Source organism: Lepus europaeus, chromosome 19, assembly GCF_033115175.1.
Source record: "Lepus europaeus isolate LE1 chromosome 19, mLepTim1.pri, whole genome shotgun sequence".
NCBI lineage: Eukaryota > Metazoa > Chordata > Mammalia > Lagomorpha > Leporidae > Lepus > Lepus europaeus.
This window is the reverse complement of record NC_084845.1, coordinates 16,057-33,026: the sequence shown is the minus strand read 5'-3', so window position 1 is coordinate 33,026 and position 16,970 is coordinate 16,057. Positions and strand designations below refer to the sequence as shown.

At 59.0% G+C, this 16,970-nt stretch overlaps 3 protein-coding genes across 4 annotated transcripts; 1 reads left to right on the top strand and 2 right to left on the bottom strand.

Annotated features, from left to right (window-relative positions):
• Positions 1-888: 888 nt before the first annotated feature.
• TRIM28 (tripartite motif containing 28) lies at positions 889-6,202 on the top strand. Its single transcript, XM_062177433.1, has 17 exons — positions 889-1,216; positions 1,447-1,559; positions 1,772-1,904; positions 3,007-3,142; positions 3,217-3,333; positions 3,407-3,521; positions 3,634-3,780; positions 3,877-3,991; positions 4,068-4,174; positions 4,268-4,304; positions 4,392-4,437; positions 4,514-4,766; positions 4,852-5,171; positions 5,245-5,368; positions 5,457-5,543; positions 5,625-5,762; positions 5,847-6,202. The coding sequence occupies exons 1-17, from the start codon at positions 889-891 to the stop codon at positions 6,018-6,020; spliced, it is 2,490 nt and encodes an 829-aa protein (XP_062033417.1). The 3' UTR covers positions 6,021-6,202.
• Positions 6,203-6,847: 645 nt separating this feature from the next.
• Positions 6,848-9,560, bottom strand: CHMP2A (charged multivesicular body protein 2A). 2 transcript variants are annotated; one of them, XM_062177508.1, is made up of 6 exons: positions 9,429-9,560; positions 8,135-8,348; positions 7,492-7,671; positions 7,274-7,404; positions 7,130-7,191; positions 6,848-7,047 (listed from the first exon to the last, which is right to left on the bottom strand). In XM_062177508.1, exons 2-6 carry the CDS (start codon positions 8,300-8,302, stop codon positions 6,920-6,922), a joined length of 669 nt encoding a protein of 222 aa, XP_062033492.1. In that variant the 5' UTR covers positions 8,303-8,348; positions 9,429-9,560; the 3' UTR covers positions 6,848-6,919. The 2 variants fall into 2 exon arrangements, with proteins under 2 accessions (XP_062033492.1, XP_062033493.1); XM_062177509.1 differs by lacking the exon at positions 9,429-9,560 and adding an exon at positions 9,363-9,421.
• A 538-nt stretch (positions 9,561-10,098) lies between these two features.
• UBE2M (ubiquitin conjugating enzyme E2 M) lies at positions 10,099-12,417 on the bottom strand. The gene is made up of 6 exons (XM_062177512.1): positions 12,242-12,417; positions 11,420-11,514; positions 11,250-11,288; positions 11,046-11,149; positions 10,703-10,766; positions 10,099-10,615 (listed from the first exon to the last, which is right to left on the bottom strand). Exons 1-6 carry the CDS (start codon positions 12,348-12,350, stop codon positions 10,475-10,477), a joined length of 552 nt encoding a protein of 183 aa, XP_062033496.1. The 5' UTR covers positions 12,351-12,417; the 3' UTR covers positions 10,099-10,474.
• Positions 12,418-16,970: the final 4,553 nt, after the last annotated feature.

Sequence of the window (16,970 nt, the reverse complement as noted above, 5' to 3'; positions counted from 1 at the left end):
AGGCTAAGCGAGATTTTATGAACTGGGGGCTTTGCACCTCGCAATTTAAGCAAGTTTTGTTCCTCAAGTTTAACAATAAAACGTTAAAAACCCCGGAGTAAGGCTCCGCGCTCAAACCGCAGCTTTCACGACGCCCCTTCGCCCCTCCCCGGGCTCAGCCTTCCCCTAGCCTTGGCCTTGCCCACTCCATCACACCCCGTGCCCTCTCCGGGACTGCGGGTGACGCAGCGGCCGAAGACAACCACACTCCAGGAGAGGTGGAGGTCGCCCCGCACCGGCTCCAGGGTGTGCGGCCGCCCGCCTCGGCGCGTTCTGGAGGCGGAGTCCGGGGCGGGGGCGGGGGCGGGTCACGTTTGTAGGACTCGAGACCACGCCCCGTCGCGAATCAGGGCTCGACTATGACGTCACAGAGGCCCCGCCCCTCACCTCACTAACCGGCCGAGGTGAGGTTGGCAGTGGTGGGAGGGCCCGGCGCGGGCGCGTGCGTACTCCTGGCCTCGCCCGCGGCGACCGGCCAGGTCCCGCCCCCGGGCGTGCGGCTCTCAACGCGCGTGCGCGGCGGCGTCGGCGCCAGTTATTTCTGTCCCGCCCCCAGGCCGCGGCTCTTTCTGAGAGCGGGCGCGCGGGCAGGCGGTTGTTCGCGTGGCGCGTGGCTCGGGTCGCGGCGGCGGCTGGTCTAAGCGCGGGTGCTGCAGCGGGAAGGCGAGGAAGCAGCAGCCCGCAGTGCCTCGGTACCGCCCCGCGCGTGGCGGGCAGCGGCCCAGGAGACGCGTGGCAGCGCTTGGTCTCGCGGCGGCGGCGGCCCAGCCGTTGGCGGCGAGCGCGTCTGCGCCTGCGCGGCGGGCCCCGCGCCCCTCCTCCCCCCTGGGCGCCCCCGGCGGCGTGTGAATGGCGGCCTCGGCGGCGGCGGCGGCGGCGGCCTCGGCCGCGGCGGGCAGCCCAGGCGCGGGCGAGAGTTCGGCGGGCGGCGAGAAGCGCGCCACCGCCTCTTCGGCCTCGGCTTCGGCCTCGGCCTCGGCCTCGTCGCCCGCGGGGGGCGGCGGGGAGGCGCTGGAGCTGCTGGAGCACTGCGGCGTCTGTCGGGAGCGCCTGCGGCCGGAGAGGGAACCACGCCTGCTGCCCTGCCTGCACTCGGCCTGCAGCGCCTGCCTCGGGCCCGCGGCGCCCGGCGCCGCCAACAGCTCTGGAGATGGCGGCGCGGCGGGCGACGGCGCCGGTGAGTACGTAGTGGCTGGGGGCGCCCCTCCCCCTCCCCGCCGCCTTTTATCCCGACTCTGGGAGGAGATGAGGGGGCCCGCCAGGCCACGGGTAGGGCTTGAGGAACGGGTTCTGGGCCCTCCGTGGAAGACCCATTGTGGGTTTCGCGGAGGCTTAGCTTGGAGAGAATAATGCACAGGGAGGAAAGGATGTTGGCCGGCGGTGGGCTCACATCCCGTCTCCCAACAGTGGTGGACTGTCCTGTGTGCAAGCAGCAGTGCTTCTCCAAAGACATCGTGGAGAATTACTTTATGCGCGATAGCGGCAGCAAGGCTGCCTCCGACGCCCAAGATGCAAACCAGGTGCGTCCTACCCCAGCCCAGTAGGTTTCTGGCCATGGGGAGGGGGCAGTGCCGTGGAGGAGCCTGGACCATTATTAGGCACTATTCTCGACATTTCTCAAGGCTCTGGGGTGGGTCAAGGTATCCACATGAACGTGTTTGTATTTTCTGCGTTGCAAATGCAGATCTGTCAGGCTCTATTGGATTGTTCTGACCCTGTCTTTTCCTGACAGTGCTGCACTAGCTGTGAGGATAATGCCCCAGCCACCAGCTATTGCGTGGAGTGTTCTGAGCCACTGTGTGAGACATGCGTGGAGGCACACCAGCGGGTGAAGTACACCAAGGACCACACCGTGCGCTCCACTGGTACATGAGGCGACACTGCCTTCCTATGTGTGCTTTCAGTTGCTTGTAGTGCTGATTCCATTTGGTGGACAGGTCTTAAGATGGTTTTCAAGTTGCAAACACCAGGACTCCAAAGCATGGATGCTGGGAAGTCACATGCAGGGGCCTCAGCATGCCGTGGTTGTACAGAGTTTTTGAGGACTTTTCAAGGAAATCCAGTAGGGGAGCATGAGTCCCAGTAGTGGAGACTTCAGGGTGTGTAGGCAGGGAAAGGTAAGGGAGAGGGGGTGCTATGAATTTGGGGTTCTGGCACCTGGCTTGAGACTGTTGGGAAAAGGAGGCTTCCAGGATAGGGCAGCATGATGAGCTGCTCTGGGCCCTTGGGCTGTCTGTGCTGGTGAGACCTGTAAATGTTCTGTGAATGCGCAGTGTAGACTCCTGAACGTTTTCTGGGTATTTGTTGGCTTTGATGAGAATCTCCTGAATCTAGCCAAGGTTTTGGCCCAGAGCCCTCCCATGAGGAATATTTTGGTGGTGGTACTAAGGTTCCTCCAAGCCCAGAGAATAGCACTTCAGGAAGATGGGGGATAGAGGTGGTGGCTTTAGGGCCTGAGAAAGCAGGAGGGATGGGATGGGGTCTGCAGGGATTCTAGATTCCGGAGGTTCTAGGCTAAGGTTAGGGTGAGGGAATGGGCGAGTGTCAATTGGGGAATCCAATTTCTGGCTTAGCTGTGTTCCAATATGACACATCTTGTCTTTATACATCCAGTATTTGATTAGCACTGGAGAGGAAAGGGGCCCACGTGCCTGTTGAGCTTTATTAGAGACAGGGAGATCAGTGGGGCGGGTGGTTTGTATGTGTAACTGGAACATGCCTATCTGTAAAAGTTCCCATGAGAGGGAACAGTGGTAATGGGGATGGAATTCCCACTTTAGAAGTTAGAATAACATCATCTTTGCCTGATTGGGGCGGAGGATTCTGGGAGCAAGGACCCGGGGCTCTCGAGGTCCTATCAGTACATGGCCTAGGGTCCCAGGACAGGTAGGAAATGAGGCCTCAAGCTCTGACTGCTACCTGAGGTGCTCAAGAGCAAGGTCCAGCCTCCTGGTTTCTACTCTGCAGGGCCAGCTAAGTCCCGGGATGGTGAGCGTACTGTCTATTGCAACGTGCACAAGCATGAACCCCTCGTGCTGTTCTGTGAGAGCTGCGACACTCTGACTTGTCGGGATTGCCAACTCAACGCTCACAAGGACCACCAGTGAGTCCCCAGGGCACAGTAGGGGGTGCTACCCTTCCCCAGGTTCAGCACCCAGCCTCTCTGGTTGTTCTCAGGTACCAGTTCCTGGAGGATGCAGTGAGGAACCAGCGCAAGCTCCTGGCTTCATTGGTGAAGCGCCTTGGGGACAAACATGCAACATTGCAGAAGAGCACCAAGGAGGTTCGCAGCTCGTAAGTGTGGGTGCCAAGACTGAGGGGTTCTCTCGGCGAGATCCTGCCTGCCCTGACCTGTCTTTTCTCCTAGGATCCGCCAGGTGTCTGATGTGCAGAAGCGTGTGCAGGTGGATGTCAAAATGGCCATCTTGCAGATCATGAAGGAGCTGAACAAGCGGGGTCGTGTGTTGGTCAACGACGCCCAGGTAATCCTCGTGTGGGTGGGAGGGTCCTTGGGTAGCCGCTGCTGATGCCATCCTGAGTGGGCAGGGATCCCAGTGCCTGTCTTCTTGCTCTGCTGACCATTTCCATCTGCAGAAGGTGACTGAGGGTCAGCAGGAGCGTCTGGAGCGTCAGCACTGGACCATGACTAAGATCCAGAAGCACCAGGAGCACATCCTGCGCTTTGCCTCTTGGGCTCTGGAGAGTGACAACAACACAGCCCTGTTGCTTTCTAAGAAGCTGGTATGTGTTGGTGGGTTCACAGGTGGGAACCCCAACACCCTGGAGCCCTGTTCATTTCCCATGTTGCTTCATGCCCCTTCCCCCTTATCCCACCAGATCTACTTCCAGCTGCACCGGGCCCTCAAGATGATTGTGGACCCCGTGGAGCCACATGGCGAGATGAAGTTTCAGTGGGACCTCAATGCCTGGACCAAGAGTGCTGAGGCCTTTGGTGGGTCCCAGTTTTTTGTCCCTATTCTGCTTTGTCGCCACCCTAATTGGTACACCTACATAGTCTCTTCTTGCAGGCAAGATCGTGGCAGAGCGTCCTGGTACCAACTCTACAGGCCCTGCACCCATGGCACCTCCAAGGGCCCCAGGGCCCCTGAGCAAGCAGGGCTCTGGCAGTAGCCAGGTGAGCAGGGGAATGGACCCAGGGAGGGGACGTGCATGGAGTCCCATGCTGTACCTGCCCCACTGAGGTCTGCATGTTCTGTTCTGTGTACAGCCCATGGAGGTGCAGGAAAGTTATGGCTTTGGGTCAGGTGAGTGAGTCTGCCTGGTGGGTGGGAGAGCCCAGGGCCCTGGGTACACAACAACCTTTCATCCGTCTTTTTCCATCTCTTGAGCAGATGATCCCTACTCAAGTGCAGAGCCTCATGTGTCAGGTGTGAAGCGGTGAGTGTGAGTTCTCTGTGGTGGTAGATGGGAAAGAATGAGAGTAAAGGGAGCTCACACCAGCATGCACTTATAGGTCCCGCTCAGGTGAGGGTGAGGTGAGCGGCCTCATGCGCAAGGTGCCACGGGTCAGCCTAGAACGTCTGGACCTGGACCTCACAGCTGATAGCCAGCCGCCTGTCTTCAAGGTGTTTCCAGGCAGCACCACTGAGGACTATAACCTCATCGTTATTGAACGTGGTGCTGCTGCTGCAGCAGCTGGGCAGCCTGGGACTGCACCTCCAGGAACTCCTGGTGCACCACCACTCCCTGGCATGGCTATTGTCAAGGTGAGTCTGTCCCCAAGGGCTGTGGCTGGAGGATGATACCTGTCACCCTCGTGTCTACCTTACTGAACATTTGACCGCTTTGCAGGAGGAGGAAACAGAGGCTGCTATTGGACCACCTCCTGCTGCCACTGAGGGCCCGGAGACCAAGCCTGTGCTGATGGCTCTGGCAGAAGGCTCTGGCACTGAGGGCCCCCGCCTGGCCTCACCCAGTGGCAGCACCAGCTCAGGCTTGGAGGTGGTGGCTCCGGAGGGCACCTCAGCCCCATCTGGTGGTCCGGGCACCCTGGATGATAGTGCTACCATCTGCCGTGTCTGCCAGAAGCCAGGTGACCTGGTCATGTGCAACCAGTGCGAGTTTTGCTTCCATCTGGATTGCCACCTGCCTGCCCTGCAGGATGTGCCAGGGTGCGTGTGGGGCTGGGCAGGGTGCAGAGGGCTGGGCAGGTTCCTGTGCAGCACCTCATTCTTTTCACCCTAGGGAGGAGTGGAGCTGTTCGCTCTGTCATGTGCTCCCTGATATGAAGGAGGAGGATGGCAGCCTCAGCCTGGATGGCGCGGACAGCACTGGTGTGGTGGCGAAGCTCTCCCCAGCCAATCAGCGGGTGAGGACTGAGGCTGCTCGGGTGTGGTTACCCAGGGGCTCTGACCTTCCCATCCCATGCAGCTGACATTCTCTCTCATACACTGTAGAAATGTGAGCGAGTCCTGCTGGCCCTGTTCTGCCACGAACCCTGTCGTCCCTTGCACCAGCTGGCTACTGACTCCACCTTCTCCCTGGTGAGCCCTATAAAGGGGTGGGGTGGCTGGAAAGATGGGCACTGTTGTTTCTCGCCTTAACCACGTGTGGCCTTCCTACAGGACCAGCCTGGTGGCACCCTGGACCTGACACTAATCCGTGCCCGTCTCCAGGAGAAGTTGTCGCCCCCCTACAGCTCCCCCCAGGAATTTGCCCAGGACGTGGGCCGCATGTTCAAGCAGTTCAACAAGTTGACTGAGGTGAGCTTCTGGAGTAGGGGTGCAGGGGTTGAGGGAGGTGAAGAGCCAGAACCCAACCATTCATTGTACCCTTGTCTGGCACAGGACAAGGCGGACGTGCAGTCCATCATCGGCCTGCAGCGCTTCTTCGAGACACGCATGAACGAGGCCTTTGGTGATACCAAGTTCTCTGCTGTGCTGGTGGAGCCTCCACCACTGAGCCTGCCTGGTGCTGGCCTGAGTTCCCAGGATCTGTCTGGCCCTGGTGATGGCCCCTGAGCCTGGGACCCATCCCCCCCGTGGCCAGCCCAGTGTGGCTCTGTTCTCTATCCTTTACCCTCTGCCCACCCCCATGCCCCCACCCCTGGTGGCCTGATTCCTTCTCCCTGGTGGCCCCATTCCCTAGCCCCTCACGATAATGGTTTTTACTTCTGTGGATTTAATAAAAACTACACCAGTTCCTCAGGCCTTGCTGGTGGGGGGACCATGGTCCTGGGGCCTGGTTGCTTCAATCTTAACCCTGACCGATCAATTAACCTTGTCCCCAGTCTGAACTACTCTGGGTGCTTGTGGAGTTGGGAAGAGCATCTTTCTTGGACCTGGTGTTGAGAGGGTCACAGGGTGAAAGGAGCAGGGGTGGGAGGCCTGTTTTCTGTCAAGGGCCTTTGGGATATTTATATCATTTACAAGCCATTACAAAATTATCAAAATTTGGCCTGCTATTGACCAAATGATTTTGTGGGCCTTATGCAACCTGTGGGTGGGTAAATCTGGGCTTACCTGCAGTGTTGGCTGCATTGCACACCTCATGCATGTTCCCTGGGTGTTTTTTGGGCTTTAGCTATTTACTAGCAGGGGTACCACAGTGAATTTAGGATTCTGAGACTGGGTAAGTTACTAGGCCAAATGTGTTTAAAAAGAAGACTGCTGTATTGGTGGTTAAGAAGCTGTGGCAGCATGCTGGGTTGTACACTTGGCTGACTTTCAGCCCCTAAGGTAGGGTTGGCTTGTCCACCTTTGTTCTAAACCCCACCAAAGCTGGTACTTAGCCCCTTGGGGTTGTAAGCTGGGCCCCATATAGGTTAGCAATCTCACAGCCTCAGAAATTAGTGTCCGATCTTTATTAAAGAGGAATCATAGTAAAGGCCCTGGGTATCCATTGCCCCAGCTCCACAGTATCAGTCCCTCCGCAGGTTCTTGAGTCGCTCCTCTAGGTCTGCGTCAGCATCGGCCAGGGCTGAGGCTGTAGCCTCTGCCTTCTTCCCACCAGCAGCCACACTGAGTGATCCTCCAGTGGATGGGAGGTCTGCAAGGAGAGGAATGCAGTAGAGGGGTGGCCACGACTGGGCCTTGGAAGGGAAGTGGGAAGGCTGGTCTGGAGTACTTACTTGACAGTTCATCTGTCAGGCTCAGTCCCAGTTCATCCAAGACTTGAGACACGACAGCATCGCTAGGAAAGGGAAGGGCTTGTGAGGGTCACACACAGGCTAGGGACAGGCAACCATCTTCACCCTTGACCACTTCTCCAGTACCTTTCTTCTTCATCCTCCTCATCACCCATGGCATCGTCAATGGCATCATTCATCATTTCCTCCTTCATGTCCATAATCTCTGCCTGCCGCTCAAACTCCATCATGATCTTCTGGATCTGGGGCAGTTTCAGCTGGAAATCAGAGGGGAGGGTGAATTTGGTCCCTATGGGAGTGGGGCAGAGTGGGAGGGGAGGTAATAGGGTCTGGATGAGACACACCTGTCTGTTCATGGTGCCCATGGCCTTGGTGACTCCCTTCATGGCCTGTGCCATTGAGTTGTTGGACTTGAGGGTCTGGATCTTGAGGGACACTGCTTGGATGTTGGCTCGCATCAACACAAACTTGCGCACATAGCGCCTGGTGCGCACAAGGTCTTTTGCCATGATACGCACGGCATCCTATAGAATGAACAGGTACCAAGGGCAAGGCTTTATCCTCATTCTCTGGATTTAACTCCCACTCCTCAGTTTCCAACCTCAGCCAAAGTGGTCTACATTTTCCTTAATCTGACACAAGCCACACCTCAGACTTAGACATCTTTCTGCCAATGCTGTCACCGAGCTGCCTAGGCCCAAACCCTGTCAACCATCAAAGGCTCTGCTCTTCATGCTCTCTACTGGTTCTGGCTGCCTCCCTTACTGGCCTGGACAAAGCTGAGGTGATCTCCACATGACTGCTCCCTGCCCCCATCTCCCACAGGCTCGTTCTCATCACTCAAACCTTGTCTGACATCACTTCCCTGGAGGTGGAGAAGTGCCCTTCCCAGATTGCCCAACTAGGGAGCTTCTGTCGCCTGGTGTCTTGCCTGTTCACTGCCATTGGGCAGTCTGCCTCTCTCCCAGCTCCTCGTCAAGCACTCACCATCTGGCCCTGCTTGGCCATCTTCTTGATGTCTGCAATGATTTTCTTTTCCTGCATCTCCAGCTTCTGCCGCTCACGGTCCAGCTCCCGCATCGCGCGGTTCAAGGCCCTCTGGTTCTGCCGAAGCAGCTCTTCTGGTGTCTTCCGGCGCCCGAACAGCAGGTCCATGGTAGTGGGAGCCTGCCAGCAAGCCCGGGGCAGGTGTGAAGCCTAGCTGTAGGGGGTGAGGAGAGGACAGGAAGCAGAAGTTGGTCACAGGGCAAGGAGAGGGGCAGGTCAAGACAGGAACAATGAATGAAAGGCCAGGGGCAACCCTAGTGACAGAAGGGCAGACGGCAGACCTGAAGGTCAGTCTTGGTGGGCATTGGCACAGCAGAGATGCCAGCATCCCTCATCAGAGTGCTTGGGTTCGAGTAACACCGTGGAACCCATTTCCAGCTTTTTGCTAATGTGCAGCCTGGGGGACAGTAGGTACTGGGTGCCTGCTAACCCATGAGGCTGACGTGGCATAGTGGGTAAAGCCATGGGGTGCTGGTTCAAGTCCTGGCTGCTTCACATCTCCAGCTCCCTGCTAATGTGCCTGGGAAAGCAGCAGGGGCAGCCCAAGAGCTTGGGGCCCTGCACCCAAGTGGGAGACCGGGAAGGAGCTCTTGGCTTCTGTCTGGTCCAGCCAGGGCCTTTGTGGCCATTTCGGGGAGTGAATCAGAGGATGGCCGGTATCTCTTAACTCTACCTTTCAAATAAAAATCTTAAAAAAAAAAATCCCCCATCATCCTAGCCTAACTCCGGAGGTCATGCCCACAGGTGTTACAGGTGGAAGTTCAGCTCCTCAGGTCCCTGTCAGGGACGAGGCCCTGCAGTCCTACACAGGCAGACTGGAAGGGAACCTGAGTGGGGACACTGCGCACCCAGGCCAGCTGCGGTGGTGTGGCCGTGACGCGGGGAGGAGCCCACAGGTGCTGGGGGATGGAACCTGAGTGGGGACACTGCGCACCCAGGCCAGCTGCGGTGGTGTGGCCATGACGCGGGGAGGACGAGGGTGACACGGGGGTCGCAGGTGCTCTGAAGCCTGGGACTGGGGTGGGGTTGGGCTCGGAGAACGCGGGCAACAGGGCACCCAGGCTCCGAGGAAAGGATCTGGGAGCGTCACAGCGAGGGCGAGGCGCTGTCGGGAACCCCGGTGAGGAAAGGATCCCAAAGAAGCACGGCACCGGACGCTCCGGCTTACACAAGTCTCCGTGCGCCGCCGCCCGCGCGCCCGCCCGGGACCTGCGGCCCACAAAGGGCCACTCACCAGAGCTGGGAAGGACCTGCTTCCGTTTCCGGGTCACGCTCCTCTCGCTCGAATCCTCGGCTTGCCCACCAACGACAGCCCCTCGGTTTGTCGCCTCTGCCGCCGCCGCCGCCGCTTCCGGATCAAACGACCTGACGTCATACGCCACACCCTCTCCAGGAATGCTGGGAGGTGACAAGAGCGCGCGTGCGCACGCGCCACAAAGCGGCCCGGCACCCAAACGCATGCGCACCAGCTCCCGTTTCTCTGCGGAAGGTCCGGAGATGTCCCATCGGTTCGAGTCCCGCGCAACCCCGGGTTGCGGCTCCGGCGAGCGTGCACATTTGGGCGCCTTCCGGCCAGCCTCCCAGGAGTTCCGCATACCGTCTGAGGGCCCGGCCCTGGTTCCTGCCTCCAGGCAGGAACCTCCTGTGCGCCCTTCCAGGCATAAAGGAGCAGCTTCCCCTGTGCTGGCCTATTGGCCGGAAGACCCCAACGACTGGGTTCTGTCCTCACTCCTTCCCAAATTGGAGTTCATCCCTCCAAACCCGATGCTCAGAGCCCAGAATCCCTACCACCTCCAGGACTGTCCCAGGTTTTGGGCAGCCTATTGTGCGGTACCCCCAGTGCCCCCAGACCTTCCACTGCCCCCCCATCCCCCGCGTCCCATTGAAGGAAGAGGCAGAGGCCATGCAGTAACATTCCCCTTTAATAGCCTGGTGGGACCTCTGGTGGTGGAGGGGTGGGTTGCCTGGACCCAGCGACCCGGGGCCCCTTGCCCACCCACCTCGCAGCCCAGAGTGGGGGGCTGGATAGCACCCAGCGTGGAGGAGGGGGCTAGACAAGCCAATTCATTTCCCATCGCTGAGTGGGTCGGGGGAGGCAGCGCCGACCATAATCATGTGGTGGTTAAAAAAAAATAACTAAGGGCAGGTGGCAGGGAGGGGACGCATGGCCAAGGTAGGGGATTCCCCCACTAGCTGCCCCCCAACCTGTGGCCCCCCCAATAAATATCTGCAGGGGACGCCAGGACTGGTGGCCCTGGCGGGGGCAGGTATACACCGACTCTATTTCAGGCAGCGCTCGAAGTAGGTGGAGCCGATGTAGCCACCTCGCATGGAGCGCTGCACATTCTGCTCAAACAGCCGCCGGTTGTTCTGCAGGACCTCGGCGGCCTCCTTGTTCAGTGGGTCCTCAGGGTTGGGCTCCTGTGGCCAGTACAGGTGGGGGGGTCAACAGGCCAGAGAGGTGGAAGGCCATTCTCCCCACCAGCCCCAAATGTCCACCCTACTCACCAAGAAAAGATACTGCAGGCCATAAATTATGGAGTTTATCGTAAGGACTGGCTTCCAGTCCTCTCTGTGGGCAGAGAGCATCAGGGTCAGGAGCTGGTGAGTGGGAGGCTGTCACAGGCCCCAGTGGTACTGCACAGGTCAGGACCGGGGCATGGGTGAGTGAGGATGTGAGACCAGGGGTGGGCATGGAGCAGGACAAGCCAGGGAGGAAGCCAAGGTCAGGCTATTGGGAATATGACTTGGAAATGGGAGGAGGGATGGGACAGATGTAGTGACCACAAAGCCGTGAGGGGCCGGGCAGGGAGGGCTGGGGGGGGGGGCAGCAGAGGGCCAGTGCCCTCACCTGAGGATGTTGAGGCAGACGTTGCCCTCGAGGTCAATGTTGGGGTGATAGACCATCGTCTCACACTTCACCTTGGGGGGGTCATGTGGGTAACCCTGGCCCACCTGGCTCCGAGAAAAGAGAGGGGGGGGGGTAGGTGCCTGGCAGGGCCTCAGTTACTGCCCCTCCAGTCCATGGAGCCACCTCTGCCCACCTGGGACTCACCTTAAAACTGAATACAAACTTTCCGCTCTTGTAGAAGCCCTGGGAAGGGAGAGAAGGAAGGAAGGAGTCAGGTCCCGCTCCCGCAGGACCCGGGAGCAGAGCGGGTCTCCTGCCTGTCAGTGGGGCCATCCTTGCCCGGCTCCTGTGAGTCTGGCCACGTGTGCTCTCACCTCATCAGGACAGATGACCAGCTTGAAATTGAGGAGGTCGTCTGGGTCTGAGAAACTGATGTCACACGTCTTGGGCAAGTTCAGCTCGTTTATGTCTGGGTTTGAACAGCAGAGACAGGGGACAGAGGGAGAGAGGAGAGAGATGGGCACTCGGAGCAGTGTCGGCCTCCTCCCGTCCTGAGTTCCAGCTTCCTGCTCTCCCCTGGGGGGCTCTTCCCAATCAGCACACCCCGACACACATCTCCAGTTGTGGCTGCTTCCCCGCTTCCTGGCCCGGCGTCCACCCAACCCAGCTCCCAGGGCTAACACCCCTCTCCCTGCGTGTCCGATGCTCCCAGACCCCAGCTCCTCAACCATGACCTCCACTGTCTAGTACCTACTTGTCTGCTCAAACTCAAGGACCCCGGACCTGATACGCTAAGTCGTTTCCTCACATCGACCCCAAGTCCCCCCACTCCCACCCCTCCCCTCTGCCTGTCATTCCAAACTCAGATTCCTATCTGAACCCTCAGATTCTCCAGCCCCCGTCCTCCCCTCCACCACCTGACCCTCGGATGCTGGGTCCCTAATACCAGACCCCAGGCCTCCCGAATACCCTAGTCGCCCCTCGCTCACACGCTCTCCCCGGCCCCTCATCTCCGATTCGCGCCCAGTGGCGGCATTACCCGGCCCCCCGACCCTCAAGCCCTGACCTCTGACCACCCCCCCCACGCAACTGCGGCCCCCATTTCTGATCTTCGGCGACTTCATGACCCCGCGTCACCCCACCCTGCGCTCTGACTTCCGACTCCGAGTCCCCACCCTCACTTCCAGAACCCCTACCCTTCTGAATCCGCAGCTGCGCCGCCGACGCCTTCTTGCTGCTGCCCTTGGTGCCGCCCGCCGACTCCTCCTCCTTCTTCTGCTGCTTCAGCGAGAACAGCTTGATCATCCTGCCGCCGCCGCCGCCTCTGCCGCCGCCGCCGCGGGGCCCGGGACCCCGGCCACCCGGCCCCCGCCGCCTCCCGCGCCGCTTCCGCTCCTTTGACCCGCTGCCGCGGCCTCCTCTGCAGCTGCTGCCGCCCGCCCGGCCTGCCGCGCCGCTCCGCGCCCACCGCGCGGCCCGCGTCGGCTCCCGTAGTCCGGCTCCGGCCTGGCCCCGGGCCTCGGTTTCGCTCGGCGGCGTTCGGGCGGACTCGGCTGCTCTCGGCCCCGCCCCCACCTCCCCCGGCTGCTCCCTCCTCCCCCTGGCCGGCTCAGGTCTCCTGAGGCCCAGCTGCGTCTGCGGACGCGAGGGCTGGGGGCCCCGCCGCTCGTCCGTTTACTTCGCGAGGGGCTGTGGCGCGGGGTGGAAGGAGGAGGCGGCAGCCACGGGGGCGGCGGCGAAGTACCGGAGGAGCGGCCTCCGCGGCAGCAGCGACTTCGGCGCGGAGGTCGGCAACGGCCTCGGGCGCCCCGCCGCTTCGGCTGTTTCCGTCGCCCGCCGGCTTCGGCTTTGCAGCCTGGCCTGCGCTCTGCGCCTGCGCAGCCGCCGCAGACGCGTTGCTCAGCGATGGGGTTTGGGGTTCGTGCTCTTTCGGCGGGCCTCGGGTGTTTCCGTCTCGGAAGGACGAGTCGGTGGTTCTGCGGTCACTTCCGGGGACCCTCGCTGGACCGGGAAGGAAGAAGTGTTGGCCGCCATCTTTGAGTGGGTCAGATGGGGGCCGCCTCCCCCACGGTCTGTGCATCCGATGTTGCACTCGTGCTGAGCGCGGCGGGGGTGAGTCAGACAAGGTCATTGTCCCCAGCGGTCACAGGCAAAGGTCGGGTGGTCACGGCGGGCCGGAGGTGAGGCGGAGCCAGGGGTTTTGCTCAGAGGGTGCGGGATCGAGGACCCTCACTTCCGGTTGCAAACCCAGAGATCTCCGCTCTCGGAGACTGAGGTAAACTAACAGTAAAACATGTTTTGTGCCACAGAGTGATAAGCACCTTGGAGGTTTGAAGTCCGGGTTGGACGTAGCACGACAGCCTTGCCTCGCTCCTCGGCTGTGCGGGCGGGGTGAGCTTCGGAAGGCGGGAGGGGAGGCGCTGGGCGGATCGGGGACTTCGGTCACCACAGAAACCGGCGTGCGGTGGACTGGCCGAGGCTCCCGGGGCACTGCCCATCGGCCACCGTGCGCGCGCTGTCGTTGCCCATGAACCCCCCACGTCGCATCGTGCTCAGGTGGAGGCCGTGGTGGCCTTGGGCAGGTGTGACCTTAGCCCTCCCCCGCCTTTTGACAAATGCAAAGTCACCCGACGCCCTCTCCTCAGCGCCTCTTTGGATTCAGCCTGTCGTCCACCCTCTGTGCTCACAGCGGGAGAGTGGGCCCCATCCCCTCCCTGCCAGCGCCTTCCTGGACCCGCCTTGACCCCTGTCCAACCTGGTCCTGGGCCTCTCTGGGTACCCTTGGAACCTTTGGCCCCAGGAACTGATCACAACCGTGGCTCCACTGCTGGTCCTCCTTTTAGCCCTTGTGTTCAGTGGTCCATCTCGGACCTGTCCCCTATAGACCCTCCCAGCCTTGTAGTTGTCTCAGCCTTAGACCCCAGCATCCTTTCTTTCCGTTACCTGTGAGGGCTGACAGCTCGATAGATCAGGGCTAGGAGTCTGCTCAGAAGCCTCAAACAGCTTGATATTGGTGCCAGTGTGACTTACCACCCCGGCTGCCTCAGGCCTCTCATCTGGCTGGTTCTGGGACTCAAAGGCCCCTTCCGACCCCTTCTTTGTCTCCCTTCCCAGCCACCCTGCTCTGTGCTTGTTTGTTTATTTTACTTTTATATTTATTTGAAAGGCGGACAGAACTGCTGTGTTCACATGCAACAGCCTGGGCTAGGTCAGACTAAAGCCAGGAGCATGGAACTCACACAGGTCTTCTGCCTGGAGGCTGGGACCCAACTGCTTGGGCCATCAGCTGTTGTTTTCCAGAGTGCACGTTAGCAGGAATCTGGATAGGAAGCAGAGCCAGGACTAAAACCCAGGCACATTAGTAGGGATGTGGGCATATCAAGTAGTATCTTAACTGCTTATGCTTACCAATTTCTTTTTTTTTTTTTTAAGATTTATTTTATGTATTTAGACAAGAGTTACAGAGAGAAGAGCCAGAGAGAGAGGTCTTCCATCTGCTGGTTTACTCCCCAAATAACTGCAATGGCCAGAACTGAGCTGATCTGAAGCCAGGAGCCAAGAGCTCAGGGGTACAGGGGCCCAAGGACTTGGGTCATCTTCTACTGCTTTACCAAGCCATAGCAGAGAGCTGAACCAGAAGTAGGGAAGCCAGGTCTTGAACCAGCGCCCAAATGGGATGCGGGCGCTGCGGGTCAGGGCTTTAACCTGCTGCACCACAGCCCCTGCTTACCAGTTTCTTACAGCCATCTTTGTATGGTGGTTGATGGCCACCTGGTGTTTTATTCTAGACTTGGGTGGTTGCTACTGGCCAGTTTGGTCTATCCTAGGAATGTTCCCAGAGAGGTGTGCTGTATTAGTCAAAGTTGGACCCGTGTCCAACCCTGGCTCACCAGGCAGTAGGGAAGACCATCAACTGTACGTTCTGGGAAGAAGGGGGAGGGGATGGCTGAACTGAAGCCAGGGGCTGGGCTGGGTGTGATACACCAGTAGGCATTAGTGTAGCTTTTGGGAACACTGAGAATACAGGGCTGGTTCTGGAAGGAAGGGGGCAGAAGCAGGCAGGGAAGGGAGGCTGAGGAGAGGTGCTGTGGGTCACTAGGCCAAATAGGAAGTTAGGATCAAAGCAGAGCTCAGGAGTAGAGAGAAACAGAATTAGGGAGGCTGGGGTTGGGGTGAGAATAATGGGCTTGGGATTGAACACTGTGACCTCAGGGACAGGCTAGCTAGACACATTGTTGTAGGTGGTCCAGCTGAGAAGGGCCTTGAATGTTCCTTTCAAATATTCCTTCTATGGCTGTGTGGGCCTGAGTGGTTATATATATGGTAGCATTTGCCCGCTGAGGAGCCCAGTCTTCTGACTCTGGATCCTGGCCTTGGTGATTAGGAGATGGTGTCGTCATAGGGCCAGGAAACCTACCCTGTGTCACTTTGCAGAGACTTCTGGCCAAGGTTGCCTTCTCTTCTTTCTCTGAGGCCAGAGCCCCTGTCTTGGGGGGGTCAAGCTGACTCAAAGGAGCAGGGGAAAGACCAGCTACACCCCAGGAAAAGCTTGGACACACAGGCTACAAGTCTGTTTCTGGAAACACCCAGGCCCAGGCACCTGCCTAGGGTGAGACCTTTACTGGGGTTTAGGCTCAAGTTGAACCTCACTACATAAGGATCATTTTATTCTGTGCTACTTGCACCCAGTGTACCCACCAGGAGGGGAACTGGCTCCAGAGTCCACAGGCATTGCTTCTCAGACTAGCCAGGGTACTGTCTTCAGGGTCCTCTACCCTGAGTGCCTACTGGCTATAAACATGTGGGAACAGGAAAATCCTGGAACATCTCAATTCTCGGATAAAACTTTAGCATTTATACCTGGGAGATGGCTTCCTAGGTGTAAAGGACTTTTACAAACACATCCTCAGGTGTGATATGGCTTGCCCTGTGCCAGTTTGATATTTCTGCTGCACCTGATGACCTTGGCTGGCTGGGCTCTCATCTGGGGATTGGGTTGGCTTGGTAGGGGACAGCCAGAATGGGAGCAGGAGTGTAGGTTGCAGGCATCACAAGCCAGGCACAGCACACCCACACACTGGGGAGCTGGCTGCAGTCCTGGTGGACCCAAATGGGATCCTGGACTCTTAGCTGGCAGTGCTGGGACCCCATAAGGACCAACGCTCCAGTGGTTCCTTCCACTGGTAGGGGAGAAAGCCGTCACTGCTTGTGACCATTAAAAGGAATGGAATGGTGCGATGCTGTTAGGGTGGGGGTGATTGGACAGCTCAGCTGGGAGTGGAGAGTGGTGGTGTCTGGCAACCATCAGTGTTAACTTGGAGCAAAACAGAAGACTGTTCTCTCCGGCATGGGGAATGGCCTCAGTGTCAAGGAGAGAGCCTGAGAGCTCCCAGACAAGGGCTGGGCTGCTGGTTAAGCTCTCTGGGCTCTGGAAGTGCGCAGGCCAGGCACTCTACAAACACACCCGCCTTGACCTGCAGCTGTTCAGGATGGACTGCCCAACAACTGGCTCCTCCAGCAGAGCAGCAGCACCCTTCACCCTGCAGCATTGGGTCCTCCTAAGCAGCAGTTTCTACACACCTCCAGAAACCAGAACAGGTCCATTGGCCTCTCACGGACATCCACACTGCAGGAGTCTCATCCTGTGTCCCTGAGGCCCTTTCCTCGGAGCCCAGAGACCCCAGGACCGACCAGACACGACCCCCTAATGAAGGCTGTGGTTCCAGGCCCTTAGGACCTCACTGCCAGCTAACAGGCCCCTGGACCAATCCAGCAGTACACCCTCCTTCTCAGGAGTCTGGGTCTCACTGGAGCTTTTAAGTTGTTCCTCCTGAGCACCACTTCCTCCACAGCTAGATTTACCATTTTCAGTCACTCATCAGACATCTAACACCTGATTAGCAGAAAAGCTAAACTTCTGCAGTG

Coding starts and splice junctions, on each gene's coding strand:
- TRIM28 (XM_062177433.1), top strand. CDS start 889: ATGGCGGCCTCGGCGGCGGCGGCGGCGGCGGCCTCGGCCGCGGCGGGC. Junction 3,781..3,876: donor TGTTGCTTTCTAAGAAGCTG/GTATGTGTTGGT, acceptor TTATCCCACCAG/ATCTACTTCCAGCTGCACCG. Junction 4,305..4,391: donor AAGTTATGGCTTTGGGTCAG/GTGAGTGAGTCT, acceptor TCTCTTGAGCAG/ATGATCCCTACTCAAGTGCA.
- CHMP2A (XM_062177508.1), bottom strand. CDS start 8,302: ATGGACCTGCTGTTCGGGCGCCGGAAGACACCAGAAGAGCTGCTTCGG. Junction 7,405..7,491: donor TGGGCACCATGAACAGACAG/GTGTGTCTCATC, acceptor TCTGATTTCCAG/CTGAAACTGCCCCAGATCCA. Junction 7,048..7,129: donor CCTGACAGATGAACTGTCAA/GTAAGTACTCCA, acceptor CTCTCCTTGCAG/ACCTCCCATCCACTGGAGGA.
- UBE2M (XM_062177512.1), bottom strand. CDS start 12,350: ATGATCAAGCTGTTCTCGCTGAAGCAGCAGAAGAAGGAGGAGGAGTCG. Junction 11,515..12,241: donor GCAGCTGCGGATTCAGAAGG/GTAGGGGTTCTG, acceptor GTTCAAACCCAG/ACATAAACGAGCTGAACTTG. Junction 11,150..11,249: donor AGTTTGTATTCAGTTTTAAG/GTGAGTCCCAGG, acceptor TCTCGGAGCCAG/GTGGGCCAGGGTTACCCACA.